Here is a 20,007-nt window from a genome sequence, read left to right on the forward strand (position 1 = left end):
CTGTCTGTCTGTCTGTCTTTGTCTTTCTCTTTCACTTTCTATATATTAAATTATATTTTTAAAACATACATAATTACTCATTTGAGAAAGCTAATTGCCTCCATTCATTAAATATCTCAATCTTATATACTGACTTTTATGTATTTAGTTCTTCTTTCAAATTAATTATTTCTGACTATCTATTTATTTTACAATTAGTATTGCGGTTATTTCTCGGCTAGCTCGATTCAATGATTAACCAAAAAAATCGAATGAATAAAACATCTTGCCATCCTCGCCGGCCGGAAGTTTTGCCCTGACAGCATCCAAACAGGCGTGCAAACTGTCCTCCCTTGTCGGATCTAGTTCCAATGGCACGATTTGACCACGAGTACGTGTGGCTTCCGGTTGCTGCGGATCACCATCGCTCGTACCGTCAGGTTCATCCTGTTTCTGCCGCTCCAGCTCGACCGCCTTCAAGATTTTGACCGACGGTGAGCTACCCGTTGGATCTAGCAGACCTGCGAACACCTGTCGCAGGGAGAACATGACATGTTATACATTATGTTTTGAAAGACCACCGCTGCCACAAGCCCACATTCCACGTGCCACTCTGTTACACACCGTATTGGCACCGCTCGATACCGCACGATATGCTTTGACGTTGATAGGTCGTGTTAAATGACACATAGGCTCGACTGTGACTAATGAACTGGATATTTTCAGTAAAGAAACGAAAAACTCGAAATTCTTCTTTCAGGTATTAATTTTAGAAGATATTTTATAAAAATCAAAATTAAGAAGATAAGATGTTCCTAAATACTATTTCGATTGATTAACTTCAATCTTATTACTATATAAATATATTGCTTTTTCACTTAAAAAAGTCACATACATAAAATCGAACAATTAATCAGTGAAAAAATAAATTTAATTAAAGACGGATCAAGCAAATTCGATTAAAATAATTATCCATAAATTATATTGATAAAAAAATTAAGTTTCTTAGAAAAAGGAGCAAAACTTTTTTAATTTGAGACAAAATTAAACTAATCAAATAATATCGGCAAAAGAATATATTCTTAATATATCATTTTTTGTCATTTTTATCTCACAATCCTTAAAAACTTCTTTTTAAATTGTGTTGCTTTTTGATGGAATTCAATTAGTTTAGCTTTATGATTAATAGGGTAATGTTTATTTAATTCATTTATGATAATAACTTGAAAATTTTTTTATATCATGTTAGAAGCGATGATGGGAATGATGTTTTACATTGAAAAACATTGAATAATGTTATGTAGAGTAACTTTAATTCTTAAACTTTTAATTTTTATTTAATAATATATCGACAACGATTTTCAAACAATCTTACGTTTCAGGTCTTACATTTTAAAATACTTATCTATATCCTTTTGATTTTATTTTGAATTATTAATTGCTAAAGTCAATTAAATTATTTAACTGTATTTATATATTTATATATTTATATATTTATATATTTAAAAAAAAACAGTATTTATAAAAAATAATATCAAGTTTTTTGATGTATTCTCTTGATATATGAAAGATAATAAGTAAAGCTCAAAAGTCAGAATATGTGGAACAATCTAATTATCGCGATTAATTATAAATGACTACATAAATGACTTATTAATTTTATCTTTGTACTACATGAAAATTTCGCTGTTTAGTTCCATTAAAGTACTACTGGAGAGTATGCAAATGCTGTAAGTTGATTGATTGATCATTAATTAGCAAAATCGGACAAGATTTCAACATTAAATATTAACTAAATGTTGAAGAGCGTGGCGCAACTATTAGACGACAAAACTAACTTGCTGAATTTTAGAGAGATGATTACATTAAGTTATTAGATAACTTTTCTGAGTATATTACCCATGAATCACGAGGGATGAAATTATTATCTTGTTGATCTTCTGGAGACGTAATAAATGTAATATTGCCATTCGATTCGGACCTTTCGCGAAGAAGCCCTTGCAAGATCGACGCAGAGAACGCTTCCCGGTTCCCGGTAAAGTTATTACCGGAGTAAAATCTGAGTTGGTCAAGTATCTTTCAGTGGCAATCTTTTGAGGGATGACTCTTGAGTGGTGACACGATATACTCAGCGAGACTAGCGGATACGTGAATACCTGTCGAGAAACTGTCGGCAGAACTGATTTAAGGGCTCACCGATGTTCCGCTCCCTTGACATGAGGAAACTAATTTGGAGCCCGGACTCCGACAATCTGAAATATGTTGCACGCTCGAAGGGATAATGGGGATTCTGACGTAAGGCCGCGGGATATTGCGTTTCAGTGGTTGTCGTCGCGTTGCATGGTATCAACTTTAGCCGTTTAGATTTCGCGAAACCGCGGAAAAAGTGGACGTACGAGGGATCCGACGTCTATCCGTTTTAAGCTAGCGTGCCCAAATTAGCTGACAGTCGCTTGCAAAGTTACTCCATCTCATGTGATAAAAGAAAAAAATAAAGATGACAAGTATGAATGTTCTTATCGGAATATACATGGTTTTCATGGCGATAAATTCGAGATTTATGCAGTCATGAAGCTGACTAAGAACTGTCCAAATAATAGCTTTGATCCAATTTTGATGATAATTATGGATTGCAAAAAACAGAGAAACGAGTAATAGTCGACGCTGCGATAACGCAAGACTCGCCACCATTTGCTAATGCGTGTTTCCGATAATCGTCGATGTACACAAACTTCAGTGTAGTTCCCACGCAATAAAGCGGTCAGCCGTTACTTCGCGTAGCCTTCGGCATTTACAATGTGGATCTCTCGCGGTTCTGAATTTTGAATATTCACCGAGCCGCAGAGAGAATATCGGCGGCTGGCAGCGTAACGGAGGTGAACGTACGGTGAAGTTTATGTTGCCGTTAATTTATGACGGTTACACGTATACCCCTTGTTGCCATTATTACCTTGTAGCCGGCTTCGTAGAGTGCAAGGGCGATCTGTAAGCCTACGCATGTATCACAGCTGGTAACGAGTACGTGACGTTTGTTACGCGACTCGTATTCGTCGGCAGCATTTCTGGACTGTCGCATCAGGTAAGCCAGCAGCGCTGCGACTATCGAGCACAGAGCCAATATCTGCAGGGCCAAAACGGCCCCGGTTTCGACATCCATTGTGACCGATTGGCGCGAGGAAACTCTGCGAGAATGAAAGAGTCGTTAATATTGTAGAGAAGTGAATTCATTTTATATTGAACTTCAATATATTAACTCGGAAGTGTTCAGTGTGAATAGAAGAGCTTCGTTGTTGCAACTTATATTTTTTGTAAATTAACAAATATAACATTCGTAAAAATAACACTACATAAACTTCGAATAATTTTTAGTTCAAGAAAAGGGAATAACATTTTTTAATGTATTTTGGCGCGTTGAGTTCGAATTTATCGCAAGAAAAATTCCATTTCGTATAAATTCCTAAGATATAGCATGTCATTTTTATTTCAATTTTTAAGATATAACATAACTTTTTTAATGATTGAGGTGCGACAAATGACAAGCAAATGAAAAGAACATAAATTATTATAAATTCAAATTTGACTCAGTTTTAATTTAGATTATTAAAATATGACATTTTAATAATTTATCAGAACATGATATGATTTGAATGACTCAATTATAAATGTGAATAATTTGAATTATCATGATTACCAAGAGAATTAATAAATATTCCCCATTAACATTTTTTCATTTATTATTATAAAATATATATAGAAATCGAAAAATATTATAATATATAATTTTATATGTCAAATGAAATAAAAACGAATATAAAAAATTTTCAATTATTCTTTTCAGTTTTTCAGTTTTTCAATTATTTTTTGCTAACAATGACAGTCTGAATTTCAAAATTATTGCACTTAAAATTGTAAGAAATTTCGCAATAATTTAACTATAAAAACGCTCGAAACAATTCTCACAAAAAATTGAGTTTTTGTTTTAACAAGGCTCTCTCTCAATAGATAAAAAAATCAAGGAGAGATCGAGAAGTGAGACGGAAGAATTGGTTTCTTCGTTGAAAAGTGAACGGCGGGGCGGGGTTTTGTCGGAGAGAATCACTTGCCTTTCTAAACCGTATCTAGGCTCGACCACCACATAGATCGATTACCGATTTTGATCGTCGCGGAATCGAATAGAGAATGGAGAACTTCTCCTTCGCCACGATAGACACGCGATGGAATTGCGACGATTACTGAAAATCTTGCGCGTGTTCGTTTTCCTCACTCAGCTAACTTAATAGCGGCAGAACCGTATACTGCTAATGTGTCGAATCGATTAAACTTGCCAGACTCGTATTTCACTGGTTGTACGGAGAGACATTTCTTCAACGGTGCGAAATATTTCTTCGCGAAATGTATACTTACTCATCGATATCTGTAACGATAGCACATCGAGCAACCCATCGAGAATCAAAGGCAGGGAATCTAATGCAAGCGAATAATATAACATCGATGCACTGTTAGATATCAAAAAAGCAGTGATAATTTATTTCTTAAGTTAAATGTGTGTGTGTGTGTGTGTGTGTGTGTGTGTGTGTGTGTGTATTTCCCCATCATAGAAAAATAAAATTAAAGATAGGATTTATAAAACCTATTTTATATATTTATTTTATTAACTTGGTCCTTAAATTATTTTTCAATGTAGTCATTATTGAAGCACTTAATGTGACAACCAGTTTTTCAGTGGTATAAAAAAAGTATCAGTGATATAAAAAAAACGTGTTCTTGGATTCAGAGTCACGATTTCACTTTAGCCTTGATTTCATCGTCGCTTTCGAATCTTTTGCCATTCAAATGTTTTTAACGCAGGAATTAAATGAAAATCACTCAGTGCAAGATTTGAAGAGTATGATAAATGACATGAAACAAATTCCCAACAATATTATGTCAACAAATTTTGTGTTTGTCGTGCTGAATGAGGACGTGCATTGTCATGAAACAGAAAGTCTTTCTTAAAAAAAACTTTTTAAAAGGCCTTCTTTAATTTATGATGATTGATTTTTTGCTTTTGCTTTTTTGAGATAAAAAATTAAATCATTGCATGTAATTTGCAATCGGATATGATTTAAATTTGCTCAGCTAATTATTGTTGAAGGTGATTGTAAGTGAAAAAATGTTTCCAACAATTTCCAACATATTCTCGCGAAATGTTTCAACAATACATAAGCTAAAAAAGCACAATAAAAGAATTATGCAATTTGCACATTTTTTTAAAGCATCAATGTTATTTTTTATATCAATTGATTCATCTTATTATTCTGTGTATAAAGTATTATACACAGAATTATATTAAAATAATCCAAAAATAAATAGTTTATTATTATTTTATATTTTAAGTCAAAATTTGCGAGAATAAAGTATAAAATATCTTATAAACTATTGATTTTTATCATATTCAATAATTCAATTCTCTATTTTAATACTTTTATATGTAGAATAATTTGAGGAACCATATTATATGAAAATCATTTCATTTATCTGCAGAAAAAAACAACGTGATCAAATACATTCCTTTCAAAGTCATTCCTTTTTAATCTAACATATTTTTTGTATCATTAATAGTTTTTGAAAAAACTAACTTAAAATAAATTAGAACATTCTGTATACATATTGTTTACTTCGAAATTTAATACATTTTCTTCAGTTAAATTGTTTAATTCTATTATTTTAATTAAATTAATTGATATATTGAGTAGGAATAATGACAATCTATAGAAATGATTAAAAATATTCAATTTGAGTATAATTTGACATTATGAAGTTAACAGCGTGAGATGAACTTCATCGATCATATAGCTCGAGAGAAAGACGCCTACAATGCGCAATTCATATACGAATTTCTCTCGGAAAGCAAGATATTTCCTTTCTCCTTCTCTTTTCCTCTGATCCCCTCTCCCCTCCCTCTCTCCCTCTCTCTCTCTCTCTCTCTCTCTCTCTCTCTCGGTATGTAAATGTCAGTTCATACACGCGGAATGGTAGATGCATTCTTCGAAGAGCATTGTCCGATGCATATCAGACATAAAAATATATGTATATGCTAAAAGAGATACGCTAGGACGTGAAACCGATGTTTGCCTCGCATATTGCACAGCAGCATTCTCAAGGAGCTTTCTCGCAAGCATTTTCCACATTTCTGATATTGCCGAAGTCCTCTTCGGCAAAATGAAAAGAGACATTATTATTTATGTTTCATTTGTTTGCGTTTTAAAGTTGTTTGACTAAAGGTAACGCGAAAAAGGTAGAGATATTTTATGATGTTCCTTATATATGCCCTTTGCCTATGAAGTAATATTTTCGTTGATAACGAATGCTTTGTACTAATGTATGCGTTGTTTGTAAAGGAGCGTCTTTCATACAATGACTACCGGGAGAGAAACTCGTTGCCCATCCAGGGAATAAAAGATTACGTATCTATATGCAGGTGTCTATATTGTCATTCTCAAATGTCATCCGCACAAACAGGATGGCAGAGATTCGCAAGAAACGATGTACACAATAGAAAGCGCCGTAACTTTACATTACAAGAACGTCAGCTTGGCACTTGGGACGTGCCCGCGCAAAAACCATCTCCAGGCTTCTTGCGATACTTTCTTCCGATCGCACGAATCGACCGACGCGCAATTTTCTGTATCCGTCACGCGTCAAGTGCCCCGACGTGATTCGTAACTCTGTGAAAAATAGTCGGAAGTGACAGCATTGGCACTCGCCGCGCCATGTGAATCAGTGCCGCTATGCTGTTTTTCGATAACGGATCTCGATCGCAGGGCGAGATTTTCACCCCCGGTCATAACGAATCACCTGGCGAAGGACTGCGCCGGTGATGAATTAACGCTTGTCACATGGGGACGACAAACGGAGAGCGGCAGCAACGTTAAAATTAATACGTTTTAGCGTGGACACGTGGAATCTGGACATTTACGATCGCACGAACATCACGCGTGCACCTGCGACCGCGTGTATGTTTAATGATGGTATGCGTATAACACAGCATGTATAACACAAAGTTTTCTCCTGGGTTATCATTATTTAACTTTTCCTGTATCCAAGCGGCAGATAAGCGCCCATAAAGAACGTCACACTTGTGACGATAAATCGGGTTTATTATGTTTCGTCGAAAATCTCTATATGATTAACTGAACTCAACCTTGACGTTTCATGACGTTTATTCTTTAAGATTAACGCGAGAGACGCTTTATTTACTGATATAACAATCAAGAATTTATACTACGTCATATAATTAGAAGTGGTACATCTTTCATTAAAAAAAAGCGTATGATTAATTGATTTTATATTGCTGTTTCATGATACTAATTCTCGTTTTCTTAAGATTAATGAAGAAATGTTTTACTCACTGATAGTTTATAAATATTAAGAATATATACTTTGTAATTACAGTTATAAATTTTATATCTTCTTATTTGTTTATATTAAATTTTGGAAGAAAAAATTTCTTATGAATATATAGATTTGCGGATTAATTGTTTCAAGGCTGAATTAGAAAACAGTATTATAAATAAAAGCAATAGCCTTGTATCCATTTGTGTGAGACATTCTCACGTAATTTATTTCTATCGTATTTCGTTAATCATTTCTGGTCTTGAAACTGAATATATGGCGTGTCTGAATATAGGTATGACACTTGTCCCTCTATTCCCTAGACGGGAATTACGTTAATTATTCTAATTGCAAACTACGGGAGTAATTCAATAACGAGTAGTTATGCCATAACAGTCATCAAATTAAACTTTATATGAAGAAGAGCACATATTTCTTAGAAATAAGAATATGTGCGTGTTACCTAAAATTATTAATGAATAATTATATTTTGTCTTAATCTTCATAATAAATTTGTAATATATCTATAAAATTACATAGACATTTGTATTTTCTCGATAAATTTAGAAGCAGAATGATAAGCATTTCTTCTAGAATAAATTTCAAAAGATCCATTTTGCCACACAAAATGTGAAGGATTTTTTTCTATCATTTTAATTTAATTCAATATCTTCATCAAGAAAAGAAATAACAAGTTTTTTATCATATTTTAATTAGAATACTGTTCTGCGCTATATAAGTGAAGAATATATCAGAAAAGAAGAAAAACATATCATTATTCATTTGGAAGAAAAATTAATAAATGTTTAAGTAGAAGAAGAGAAAATAATATGAGACTCAAGTTACATTTAATTCCAGCATAAAATTTATATTCCGAGCTACTGCCTTGCGCCGAATGAAATCATTGTACTTGCGTTTAATTATATAATACGATCGATCGGTAATTAGAATGTAAGGCTTCTGTTCACTATTATCTCAGATTGTAACGTGAGAATCGAGAAAACACACAATTAAATTTATTTGAATAAAAATAATTTTTTCAATAAAAAGCAATCAGAATAAACTTTTAAAATATACCTATAAATATACCTTTTTGTTTTGGGAAGAAATTAAATTACATTTAATTCTATACTATATGTTATTTATTTGACAATTGTCATAGCTATAAATATAGCTCGTTTCGTTTTTTATTATATGCGTAATTCATTTCCAGATATATGATTATTAATTAACGAAACAAGAAGAATTTCCGATATATTTCGTCAAATCAATTTTATTGATTATAAATGTTATTTTTATTAAAAAATATTTCCATATTAATTTATTTAGCAAGATTTTTTAAATATATATTTTCTCGTTTTTGACGTTACAATCTAATAATAATAATAGTGAATAAACAGGAACTTTATACATATATAATAATGATATACTTTTCACGAAATTGGTCTCTTTTTCTTCTTCTCCGCGAAAATACAGACGAGAAAGTAATGTTTGTGAAATGATTACGAGATGATTGCCTTATTGTTATTTTATTACTAGATCCATCTCAAAATTGGATTTGTAACTAGACACGAAAGGAGGATATTGACTTACGTGGATAGAAGCGAAATAGCTAGCAATTGCATATTGCAACGCCATGCTAATAAGCGGCTATGTCATCTCAATTAATCGCCCAGTACCTTGCCCGTCGTGGAGACGTGTGCCGGTTGGAATGTTGGAAGTTACAACGAGGTATGCGCAAGATGGAACGGGTTCGGAGAGGACAAGGCTTCCCATGGGGACAGTATGCACAACTACTCGTAGTTGAGAACGATCGAGTTCTCTTCGTATATCGCTATATACAGGGACGATGGAATGACCGAGGACACGATACGTTTATCGCACAGCTGTTGCGGCACGTTTATTCGATAAAAATCATCGGTCGCGCGCATTCATCAAGCGGACTATTACATGGAGATAATCGCCGCATTCCTTCGATGGTGCCAACTTCCTTCGCGTACACACCGAACGTGCGTGATTCGCAACGATGCGAATTCAGCGGATTTTGTTGGCGCAAATTAAAAGTTCATGGAACGCGCGTTTGACGCTTCGCAGCAGCTTTGAACGCGCAATTAACGCACGTTAATTATGTAACCCTCCAAACGCTGGAATTTCCTCGAAGATTCGTTCGATGTAAATTACGGTTCTAAACGGAACTAAAGAGAAGAGGCGATAAGCGCAAATTGACAAAGAGTCTAAGAACTCATTTTAGGAACGATTTATAAGATTTCAATTTGATTTTAGCATAAAATTTAATTTATGATTTTATATGCTATGTATTTTGATATGTTCTTTAATATATTTTTATTCATGAATGCACTCTTTAAATGTGTTTTTTGTGTTATAAAATTTTAAGTAAAATTTTACCATAAACTATGAATTCTTACACAAATTCGATCTTTTAAGGAGATATCAGTTGTATAATCTCTGCAAAAAGTCACTGCAATTGAAAATTTATACTTTTCATAAAAAATAAATAGTATATAAATATAATAATATACATATTCAACAATTTAACAAGGCCAATATTTAAATTTAATAATACAGTTTTTTAGTTTTTAAGTAAATTTTTGTCATTTTATCTTAACTATTTAAAAAAAGAACATCTACTTCTTATTGAAATATAATCTTTGATCCAGGTTTTAAATTGTCATCAAATTCTTGTATTACTTTCAAATACAATATAAAATAATAATCTACAATTTTTTCGATTTGGTGAAAAATACGTAAATATATATAATATTCTAAAGTTGAAGAATACGGTAATTAATTACTCGGTAAATGAGTTCTAGCGAATTTATTTTAAGGCTTAACGAAATATCAAATGGTAGATACTACATCTGCATTTAGAGAAGTTTTTTAGAGAAGTTAGTATTATTCGTTTAATTTCTCCAGAAATTCTCAAGACGTACATAACACGTATTGGCAAATCAAAGCAATGTTATTCGAGTACATTCTGTACCGTTGCATTAGTGATTACCGTTCAGTAATTAATGCGACTTGATACCTAATTACTCTCAATCGTATCGTCAATCATCGACTCGCTCTGCTGTACATCTCTGCGGGGTGCAGTTAACGATCGGTAGGAGGAATTAAATTGCGATTTTGCCTGTGGTTAACGAAGCATTTTAGGAAGCGCGGTCTTCAACCGAGCTCTCTGTGACTAATGTATGCCAAATAATTATCCACGCCGACGTGTTCGTCCCGCCACGAAGTTAATAAGCTTTTTCTTCGGATTCCGCGTATTGAAATAATGACGGGAAAACACCGTCGCAAGAAACGCACCTAGATTACAGATTCTGTTTTGCAAAACCAACAAAACAAAACGAAAAAATAAGAGTTGAATGTTTCTTTTCATTGCGCGACCTATATTTCAAAAAATTCTTCTCTGCGAATATGTTCAGGTACAATATATAGTTTTCAAATAAAATAAAAAATAAGAAAATTTAGCTTTAAGATAGAGAAAAAAAACTGATTATCGAAATCAGATTCTTCAATTATAAGTTCAAATGAATTTATAGAATAATGTTTGTAATAATTTCTAATATGCAGTGTGTGTGTGTGTGTGTGTGTGCGTGTGCGTGTGTGCGTGCGTGTGCGTGTGCGTGTGTGCGTGCGTGTGCGTGTGCGTGTGTGTGTGTGTGTATTTATATATTAAAAATTTAAGAAGATAGAAATGCCAATATAAAGATAAATATGTTAGTGGATGATCCAATTATTGGACGAAATAACAAAAACTTTAAACAATTACAATTCGAGATTGAATAAAATAGATTTAAATGATCGATAAAAATAGATTTAAAAATGTTTAATAAAAAAAAATTTTAATTGAAAAAATTTTTAATATTAATAAGCTTTTTAATAAAATGTAAGACTTTAATAAATTGTTTACAAAATTTAATAAGATGAATTTATTTAAGTATCTAAGTTTAATATTTAAAATTATTATTACTTTGTTCAATAATTTGGGTTATGTTCACTAATTGGTACATTTACCTCAGTTTTTTTTTTTTTCAATATTTTTGAGAGAGAATATTCTATTTAAATTGAAAAAAGAAACAGGATTGTGGTTATAAGGTTCTATAATTTCCCGATTATTGAACATACATATAACGAAGTTCATATTGTATTTGCATATTAATTTTTACTTCATAAATGACTCAATTACAACATCTCAATTACAACATCTATCGAGTTAATAATTAGATTAAGAATCTGTATTTGTTATTTAAAGTTTTGTATTATTTGTTTAATATGTTACCGGACTATTCCATTAATATGCACTGATATCAAGTATGCAAAAAATGAGACTGAAGTTTAACGGAACATGAATGATTGACCGTAATATTGTGAACAAATATCTCTATAATATCAGATCGAATGTGAATTTTTTTTAGCATTTTTTTCAGTTTTTACTTTTTATGGAAAAATAATAGTTTAAAGTTCATTCTTGAACTCTTAAACTATTAAATTATTAGCTCAACTCGTAAGAGTTGTTATTCATGAAAATTCAGTGAACCATTTATATACACAAATATCGTAGTTTACGATGAGAACGCTTCGGTTAACGGCTTCGGACTCTTGACCGCTCTTCTCCTTTCTCCGTAATCATCAAAATGATTTCCTCGAGCCTTCTGTTTACAGGTACGCGGGCGTACAGCGTGTAATCCGTGGTTGACGTGCTGGCTTGTATGTGTTGTGCACGGCTGTGTGTGTATATCATTCCCAGATAACGAAGCAACGGTACTCGTAGTTGACCGCGGGCGGCCAACATGACTGTGTGTAAAAGGCAAATAGTGTTGGCCATGTGTGCGCAGTCCAATATTTGCATGACAATTTGGACGTCACGCGGGACGCTCATCTTACACACCTACTTCTGATAAAAGACGAGTCTTGGGCGCCACAATGATATTAATCTCGTCTGTATTCTAAATCTTCTATCAAAATTAATTCTTCCGGAGAAAGCAACCAGAATTTTATTTAGGAATTCACGAACATGTATCTCCAAATGTGTTCGCAATAACGCTCTGATATTCCTCATTTTGCAACTATATTTTGGGCTGCAGCGGTTTGTCTTGTGGCATACTTGCGAAAATTTTATTTTTATTCGGATTTACGTCAGCAGTTATATTAATGGATATAATTCTGGCTTATGGAAAACGCGTATTCAATTTTACTGAAACTTTTCCATTTATTATATTCCAACTGTTAGCAGTCCTATAACACATATATAATGATAACGTAATGGTAACGTAGAATTGAAATTAAATAATTCTGAAATAAGCAAACAAGGAAATGAGCCAATGTATTCATTGGTTCGGTGCTAATTAAAAAACTGATGCTTGTATCATCGGCGCAAAATGATAGTTACAACTTATCGCCTCCTCTTTTCAATATGCATCAAACAATTGCAAATTTTGATATAAAAAAAGGAATGTCAAGTTGTTCAAATTGCTAATTAAATAAGAAATATTTATAGTTTCGAATAAACTAATATGTCCACTAAGAAATCTAATATCAATTTTATCACGTAAATATTTTTATTATTGTTTATTTCTGATAATCTATCGTAAAACAACTTATCCATGCGTAATAATGTTAATAGATAATACCTACGGAAGTATTATATATTGTATAAGTTGCACGAAGCCACCTGAGCTGCGTGAAGTTATCTGAGATGATAAGCTGAATGAATTTAAGTTACCTGAGTTGCGCGAAGCTACTTGAGTGATTTACTTGTGAAAGCATCGACGCATTCGTTTTGCTACATTCTTATTACATTCTGTCGCATTCACTGACTTCCTGTAGCACAAACGGCAATTCGCGTAATAACATCATCCTATGCCATATTTTACATCCCAAGAAATTATAGCATGCTAGCGATCTAACGTATAATATGGAATGTACATGATTGACATGTCCGATGATGGTCGTCACAATTGTGCAAGTAATGAGATCTGTACTTTCTAAAGTGGATCCGTAAATAATATTATATTAAATAATATTAGTAATAAACAAAATAAATTATTCGAATATTTGCAACTTTAAAACTTTAGATTTGTATTAAAATTATTATACATATATTTTGATTGATAAGGATATGATGATAAATATTTGAGAAATTTAAGATTATTAAAATTATATTTAAAATTATATATGTATATAAATTTTAGGAATATTTAATATGATGAATCTAAAATATTGTCTATGTCTGGAGATCTTAAAAATAATTCTTTTATTATTTTTACTTTAGATCACGCGTGATATCAATTATTTTTATCGAAGCGGGACACGAATCTCGAATCTAATAATATTTCATCTAGGATTTAAAACACAAATAAAAGAGTAAAACGGGAAGGGAGAAGTACGCAAGTGACTTTGGCCGGCGCAAAAATTTCCATGGGCGTAATTAAGCAACTTGGGTGGGCAGTAAGCGGGCGTGCATGGAGTTCTAATTACATTCGTTAGCGGCCGGCTGCGATCGCATAAATAAACCTTGGATGAGGTTTTATCGGGATTGCATAATGACGGACTTTACGGTTTTCTACTGATTTTACGGTTTTTCTTACCGGAACAACGTTATATATATATATGTGTCTTCCTTTTTTTGTGCCGAATATGAGCCACGAATATGGTGTGAAACGCTTAGAAAGTTTGAGCTAAGCACTTTTCCCACCGTGCTGAAAGACTGAGAACGTTGCGCTCGTCCAGGAATGCGTATCGACGAAGCCTGCTGCGCGCCGTTGCGGTTGTTGTTCGAGCGGTCGCCGACATTGCGACTCACCGGACTCGATATATTCCGTGCACTTACTTTCGCGATTGTTGACGAGGAAGTGCATCCATCCGGATAACATCGATGTGCTTGCAGACCGTGAGGAAGAGCCTTCCTTTTCGATCCGTAGAAGAAATAGCTTCTTAATATTAGACGAAAAGAACGATTTCACTGAAGTGTTTAAAAATTTAACTAGATAGAAAGCTAGAAAATAATTTTGTTGGACCATCGGAATAATTATATAGGACACCTAAGTTCTGATTTCTAAAATATCAAAATTTTTTTGTAGTATTATTTATTATACTTAACTATTCTACACTGTTAAATTCGTAGTCAAATATATTCACAATTTAAATTATTTTTAATCATTTCGTCACTGTTATTATTTAATGTATTATTAATTTAACTAAAACAATGAAGTTAAACATCTAACTCGAGAAAATGTATTAAGTTTAATTTAATTCAAATTTAGTTTATATACTAAGTGCATACGTTAATATGAATCTTATTTTCAAATTAATCATAGACATGGATTAATTTACATTTTGACACATGGAAGGTAAAAATAACAAAATATTATTCTCAAAGAATTGAATAATCATTGTTCTTTGATATCTTGTAGTATATGTACCTAAATATTTTGATGGTTCAATTAATTATTTTTAAATCTGTATTTAAATGAATTTTTAGACATTTTAACAAAATCTTTTTTTTCGTATACTTATTCGGCGCATTAGAAAAAGAAAAGAAAAATAAAAATTATTGGGAATGGATACTGATGAAGTTAATCGGGCTTTATAAAGAAAGAACAGATTTTGAATCGAATTCCTTTGAATCGTTTTCACTTAGCGAAAATGGTGAAAATTAGAATGAAAAGCGACACTGTCGGTGAAAATTTGAATGGAAAACGACATTGTCGACGAAAATCCGAATGAAAAGCGGCGTTGTCCTTTCGGAATTAGTTCGTCTACCACGAAAGATTCAATTATGGAGATGATGTTAAACGTGGGACGTTATGCAGACTAATGTAGCGCAATAAATCACTTAATTGAAATCACAATACTACCGGTGGTTAATTTATGGCTTAAGAGAACTAAGTGTGCTCTCTCTAATGGCTGACTTTCTTAAGTTACATCGGTTTACCGGCGGGATATTTGGTCGACATAGCAATTATTTCTGTCGACCTGATTTCGAAGTTTGCAGTGAGTGCAAGATGGCTATTTCACCGTAATATGTAATTTCCCTGTAAAGCAGAGCTTTACATCAATGTCCTACCGCGGTGTTACAATTCGGTTTTTGTTTTCACTGTTACATGAATACGCCAGTTAATTACACATAATCCTGAAACCTGATCCATGCATCGATGCACAGCATCTGTTATCATTGTTATGATAACCTCCGTCACGTCATAAATAGGCGAATGCGAAATTTGATTGAAAAGATTTAAAGCGCTGCTTTTTACTCATATATGAAAAGAACAATTTTGTTGAAATATCTAAAAATTTGTGTAAATACAGATCTGAAAATAATTTATAATTGGATCATCAAAATAATTATGTATATAGGAAGCTCAAGCATGATGAACAATGTTTCAAAAAGTTTTACATTCTAGCAACAAGCTTGAGCGTCCTATATCATTATTATTTTAATAATCTAATAAAATTATTTTTAGAGTTGTATCTAGTTGAACTTTTTAATGTTTCAGTACACATAAAATAATTTTTTCTATATACACTTTAACAATTATCGTTGCCTTACAGGGATTTCATCATTTCAATGCACTGCGAATCAGATTACGAGTAGTTTTAATCGAAACGATCTGATTCATCCAGATAAAATTATATTTGATTTTATACAAAAGAATGATTTTGCTATATAAAAATTTAAGTAGATCTGAAAATAAATTTTGTTGGATTATTAAAATAATTTATTAAGATGTTCAAATTCATTGCTAAAATATCAAAATTTTTTCATTATTACTTTTATCATGCTTGAGTTTCCTTCCTAATTTATTTTGATAATTCAAAAAAAAAAGTTTGTTTTCAGATCTGTATTTTTTATTTAAATTTTTAGATACTTCAAAATCGTTTTTGTGCATGCGTTCATCTTTGAACTTGAATAAAAATTTGTTATTTATAAGTTGAATGTAAAATGACAAGTCAATTAATCGTAATTAACATTCAATCACAAGTTAAATACATTAATTTTTTTTTGTAGAGAAACGAACATTTCATTTAATTGTTTTCAGGATTAAGATACCTTCAATGAAAAATGTCCAACTCGCGTAAATGCCCGCGATCTCTAAACACGAGAAAAGAAATAAATCTCATTTCGTTTCGCGATATTTAGAAATCTCGTCGCCGATTCCAACAAGATGAATATCCGAAAGATCAGTAAAATTATAGGCCGTTCACAATGACAATGATAACAATGATGGCGTGTCGCATATTTGCGGATAGTGAAGATGATCAGAGAGAGCTGTTTAATTACTCGGGCCGCGAGTGAAAATTAAATCGCCAGTTAAGTAGAGCACAGAGTGAATCCGAATGTTCAGTAAAACTGCACGATGCAACCCTGGAATTAGCCGCGGATGTAGCGCCGCGAGATCCGCCATTCACCCTGCGATCCTTTCGACTTAATGAAGACTTGATTACAACGCGTGGACGGTCTAAGCGATGATTAGAATTTATTATCCAGTAATCTCAAGCCATTTCTTTCCGCGAGTACGGCCTTCATTCCTGCAAACGCGACATGATGCAGAAGCATTATTCATGACGCGGATAATCGAAGATCCCGGAAATGGTCTCATCTATGACACGGTCCGCTAGTGGCGATAATCGAAAGTTCTAAAGCGGAAACGACGAGCCTCGCCCGGCTCGAGGAATCGAGACAAAGGAATCGTTCATGCAAATGGTTTCAGACATTTCATTCGTAAGGTTTTCTCTCAGTTTTCCTTGGTTTTCGAGAGCTGAGAAACTCGCGAAATTCCTTTCGCAAATGATATGATACTCTCGGACAATTGCTAAATGTAGCGAGTCTCGTCGATTTCAGGCCTGTCAAACATCAATTTGGAAGTAAATTCCAAACGATGGATATTGGCTATCGTGATGGACGATGGCTCTAAAATAAACTTCCATGTCCTATTGGGTTTTAATATAGTTTCTTCTCTCTCAAAGCGATTGTTAAAGCTCAATAATTGTATGAATGTTATATCGCTAGTAAAAAGCAATTCCACTGATTTTAGATCTATCAAAAATAATAATTGTAGACCTATTAAATAATTTAAAAACTAAACTCTAATTGACTCGCATTATATCGATGCGGTAATAGATATTAAAATATGAAACTTTTGCTTCTTATTAAGTTTTAATTTCTTTTGAAAATGCTGTAAAAATAATTTCTTTTAATTGTAAGTAATCAAACTGTCAAATGTTAATTTAAATTATTTTTTAAATGTTAATGATCATTTGAGAAAGATTTCTCTTTGATTATTTCTTGACGTAAATCATTAGAAATTAGAGCGTTCGTAATTCAATGGCTATTTTCTACGATGACGAGGGACTGGCATCATCATGTAAAAACGAATGATCTCGATTCTAAACTTAACATGAACAAAGATAATTTACATGACTGGAATTTGAATAAATTATATGCATGAATTAATTTTTAATTTATTGATAATTTCATTACGATATTATCAAATCAACAAAGATGTTGTAATATAATACGAATGTAATATATCGGATTACAATATATTTCAAATAACATAAATTATTAAGTATTTTTATTGTTAATTGATATCGTAATAAGATTATCAAATTAAAATTCTATTCATTTGTAATTAAAAAAAAAGTTAAATACAATTATTAAAAATTCATCCAAATATAAAAGAATTATTAAAAATATTATTTATCCAAATATTAAAAATTATTAAAAATTATATCCAAATATTAGTACATGTTTAAAAACTTTAATCTGTATATACATTCGAAAAATTTAATCTGTACTAAATAATGGAAAAAAAATACTTCTAAAATTTTAACAAACATTTTTTAAATTTATATAATAATATTGTCTAACTAAAACGTTGTTTAAAATATGTCCTCTCAGAATCTGTTAAAATATATTGTTTGCACGAACAACACTCATAATAAATGCGAAAAGTTTCACTATAATTCCATTGACATGTTTACCAATATACAATTTTCAATATACTTTAAACGTAACATAACGTCGGAACTGAACGCTCTTCCGCAAAAAAAATAACACGTCTAAACCGTAAATTTCAGTTAGAGAACCGACGCCTCGACGTTTGAAATATTGAACAGTCAAGCGAGGTCCCATTCAACAGTTAAAGGATGGATCTCCGGCAGAAGTGACCGTCGATTTCGCAGGTAGACAGATAGGTAGAAACGTACACATAACTCACCAGAATTTTATGCACGGTTCGCCTTGGTGGGGTTTCCGGGCAGGCTGCGATTCCAATAGTCCACTATAGGCAAAACGATTGTGTCCGTTTTCGTGGCGAAATTCCGTGTTACTGAAAGCGATCGGGACGGAGCTGTGAAACGTCGGTCGGCTTTACGATCGGTCGAAAGTACCGGCGAGCGGGCAAGCCGCACCACGGTTTCTACAACACAACTGGCTTTCGAGAATTCCTGCTTGGAATGCCTACGAGGAGGAACGGTATATACGATACTCGGCCGTGCCTACCTCGGCGGAATGGAAAAGGCACGGCGAGGAGGCATCTTCGTGCCTCCACCGCCGCGCCTACGGTCACGTGCGCGTCTCTCATGCATCGCACCGTAATAATTGATATGCATCGATTGTCGGGGACATACTCGAAATTGGACGATTATTATATAGGGATTCCTTAGAACCTAGTCCTATTAAATGGAATCAATATAAGACATTAGAGATAAAGTCAAAATTCAGTTTAAGTATAATTCGAACAATTTCGTCGCAACAAAATGTCGTAGATGTAATTTAACGTCTTATTAAATTAACAAGAAAATCGTATGCTACCTGTGATTTATACGATTTGATAAAATTTTTGTTGTAATGAATAATTTACAGTTTGACATTTTAAGTGAACATGCGCTGCATCGCTGAGGAGAATAGTATGAAGAAAAAAAATATTTGAAAGCATTGTTTTTTTTATGAAGGAAGAAAGTAAAAACTGCTTAGAATTATTTATTTAGCACACAGCTTAAATTTTTTAATGTCAATTTATATTTTAAAATGTGTTTGCTGAACATATTAACGTGGTGTATTATAGACGGGCAATGCACGAATTAAAAACTTGCAGCAAATAACGAAATCAGTATCGCCGTCCGATTTCAGTATCGCCTCTGGTATTCGTAATTTTGTAACTTTGCAGTTATGTAAAGTAAGCGACTGAGCTACGAAAAGTTGAAGTTTCAGATGTGGAATATGAGTATGTTTTTCCATACGGCGCGTTTTTAAATGAATTCTTCGATCGTGAGTCATTATTGTCTATACACTTTAAATGACTTTAAAAGAATTAATATTTGTTATATCAAGTACATTCAGCAGGTGACATTCTTATATTTTATTAGATAAATATAAATGTATTAATAATTATAATATCATATAATAATTGTTATTAATTATTTTTGTTGTTGATTAAATAAATTTCACGAGCAACGTTGAGCAATTTAAGGAAAGGAAAAATATCTATATGATTTTATATTATTGATGATTAATTACATGTTAACACTGTATTTTAATTCAAAGCTAATAAGAAAGCTAGTTATTTTAAAATAGTTTAAAATATTAATGTGCGGGATATTTGTGAAAGATATTTACAAAAATGGTACAAT

The 20,007-nt window shown here is 32.5% G+C and overlaps 1 protein-coding gene across 1 annotated transcript in view; it reads right to left on the reverse strand.

The window, feature by feature from the left end:
• The window catches only part of LOC108688998 (D-beta-hydroxybutyrate dehydrogenase, mitochondrial), a 24,300-nt gene extending 5,433 nt beyond the window's left edge, over positions 1 to 18,867 (reverse strand). Inside the window, exons 1-3 of the mRNA XM_018195577.1 lie at positions 18,594 to 18,867; positions 2,930 to 3,161; positions 270 to 510 (exon numbers count right to left, since the gene is read on the reverse strand). Of these exons, the coding sequence (XP_018051066.1) occupies positions 270 to 510; positions 2,930 to 3,136 (448 nt within the window). The 5' untranslated portion in view covers positions 3,137 to 3,161; positions 18,594 to 18,867. The remainder of the gene's footprint in view (positions 1 to 269; positions 511 to 2,929; positions 3,162 to 18,593) is intronic.
• Positions 18,868 to 20,007: the final 1,140 nt, after the last annotated feature.

Source organism: Atta colombica, unplaced genomic scaffold (assembly GCF_001594045.1).
Source record: "Atta colombica isolate Treedump-2 unplaced genomic scaffold, Acol1.0 scaffold252, whole genome shotgun sequence".
NCBI classification, from domain to species: domain Eukaryota; kingdom Metazoa; phylum Arthropoda; class Insecta; order Hymenoptera; family Formicidae; genus Atta; species Atta colombica.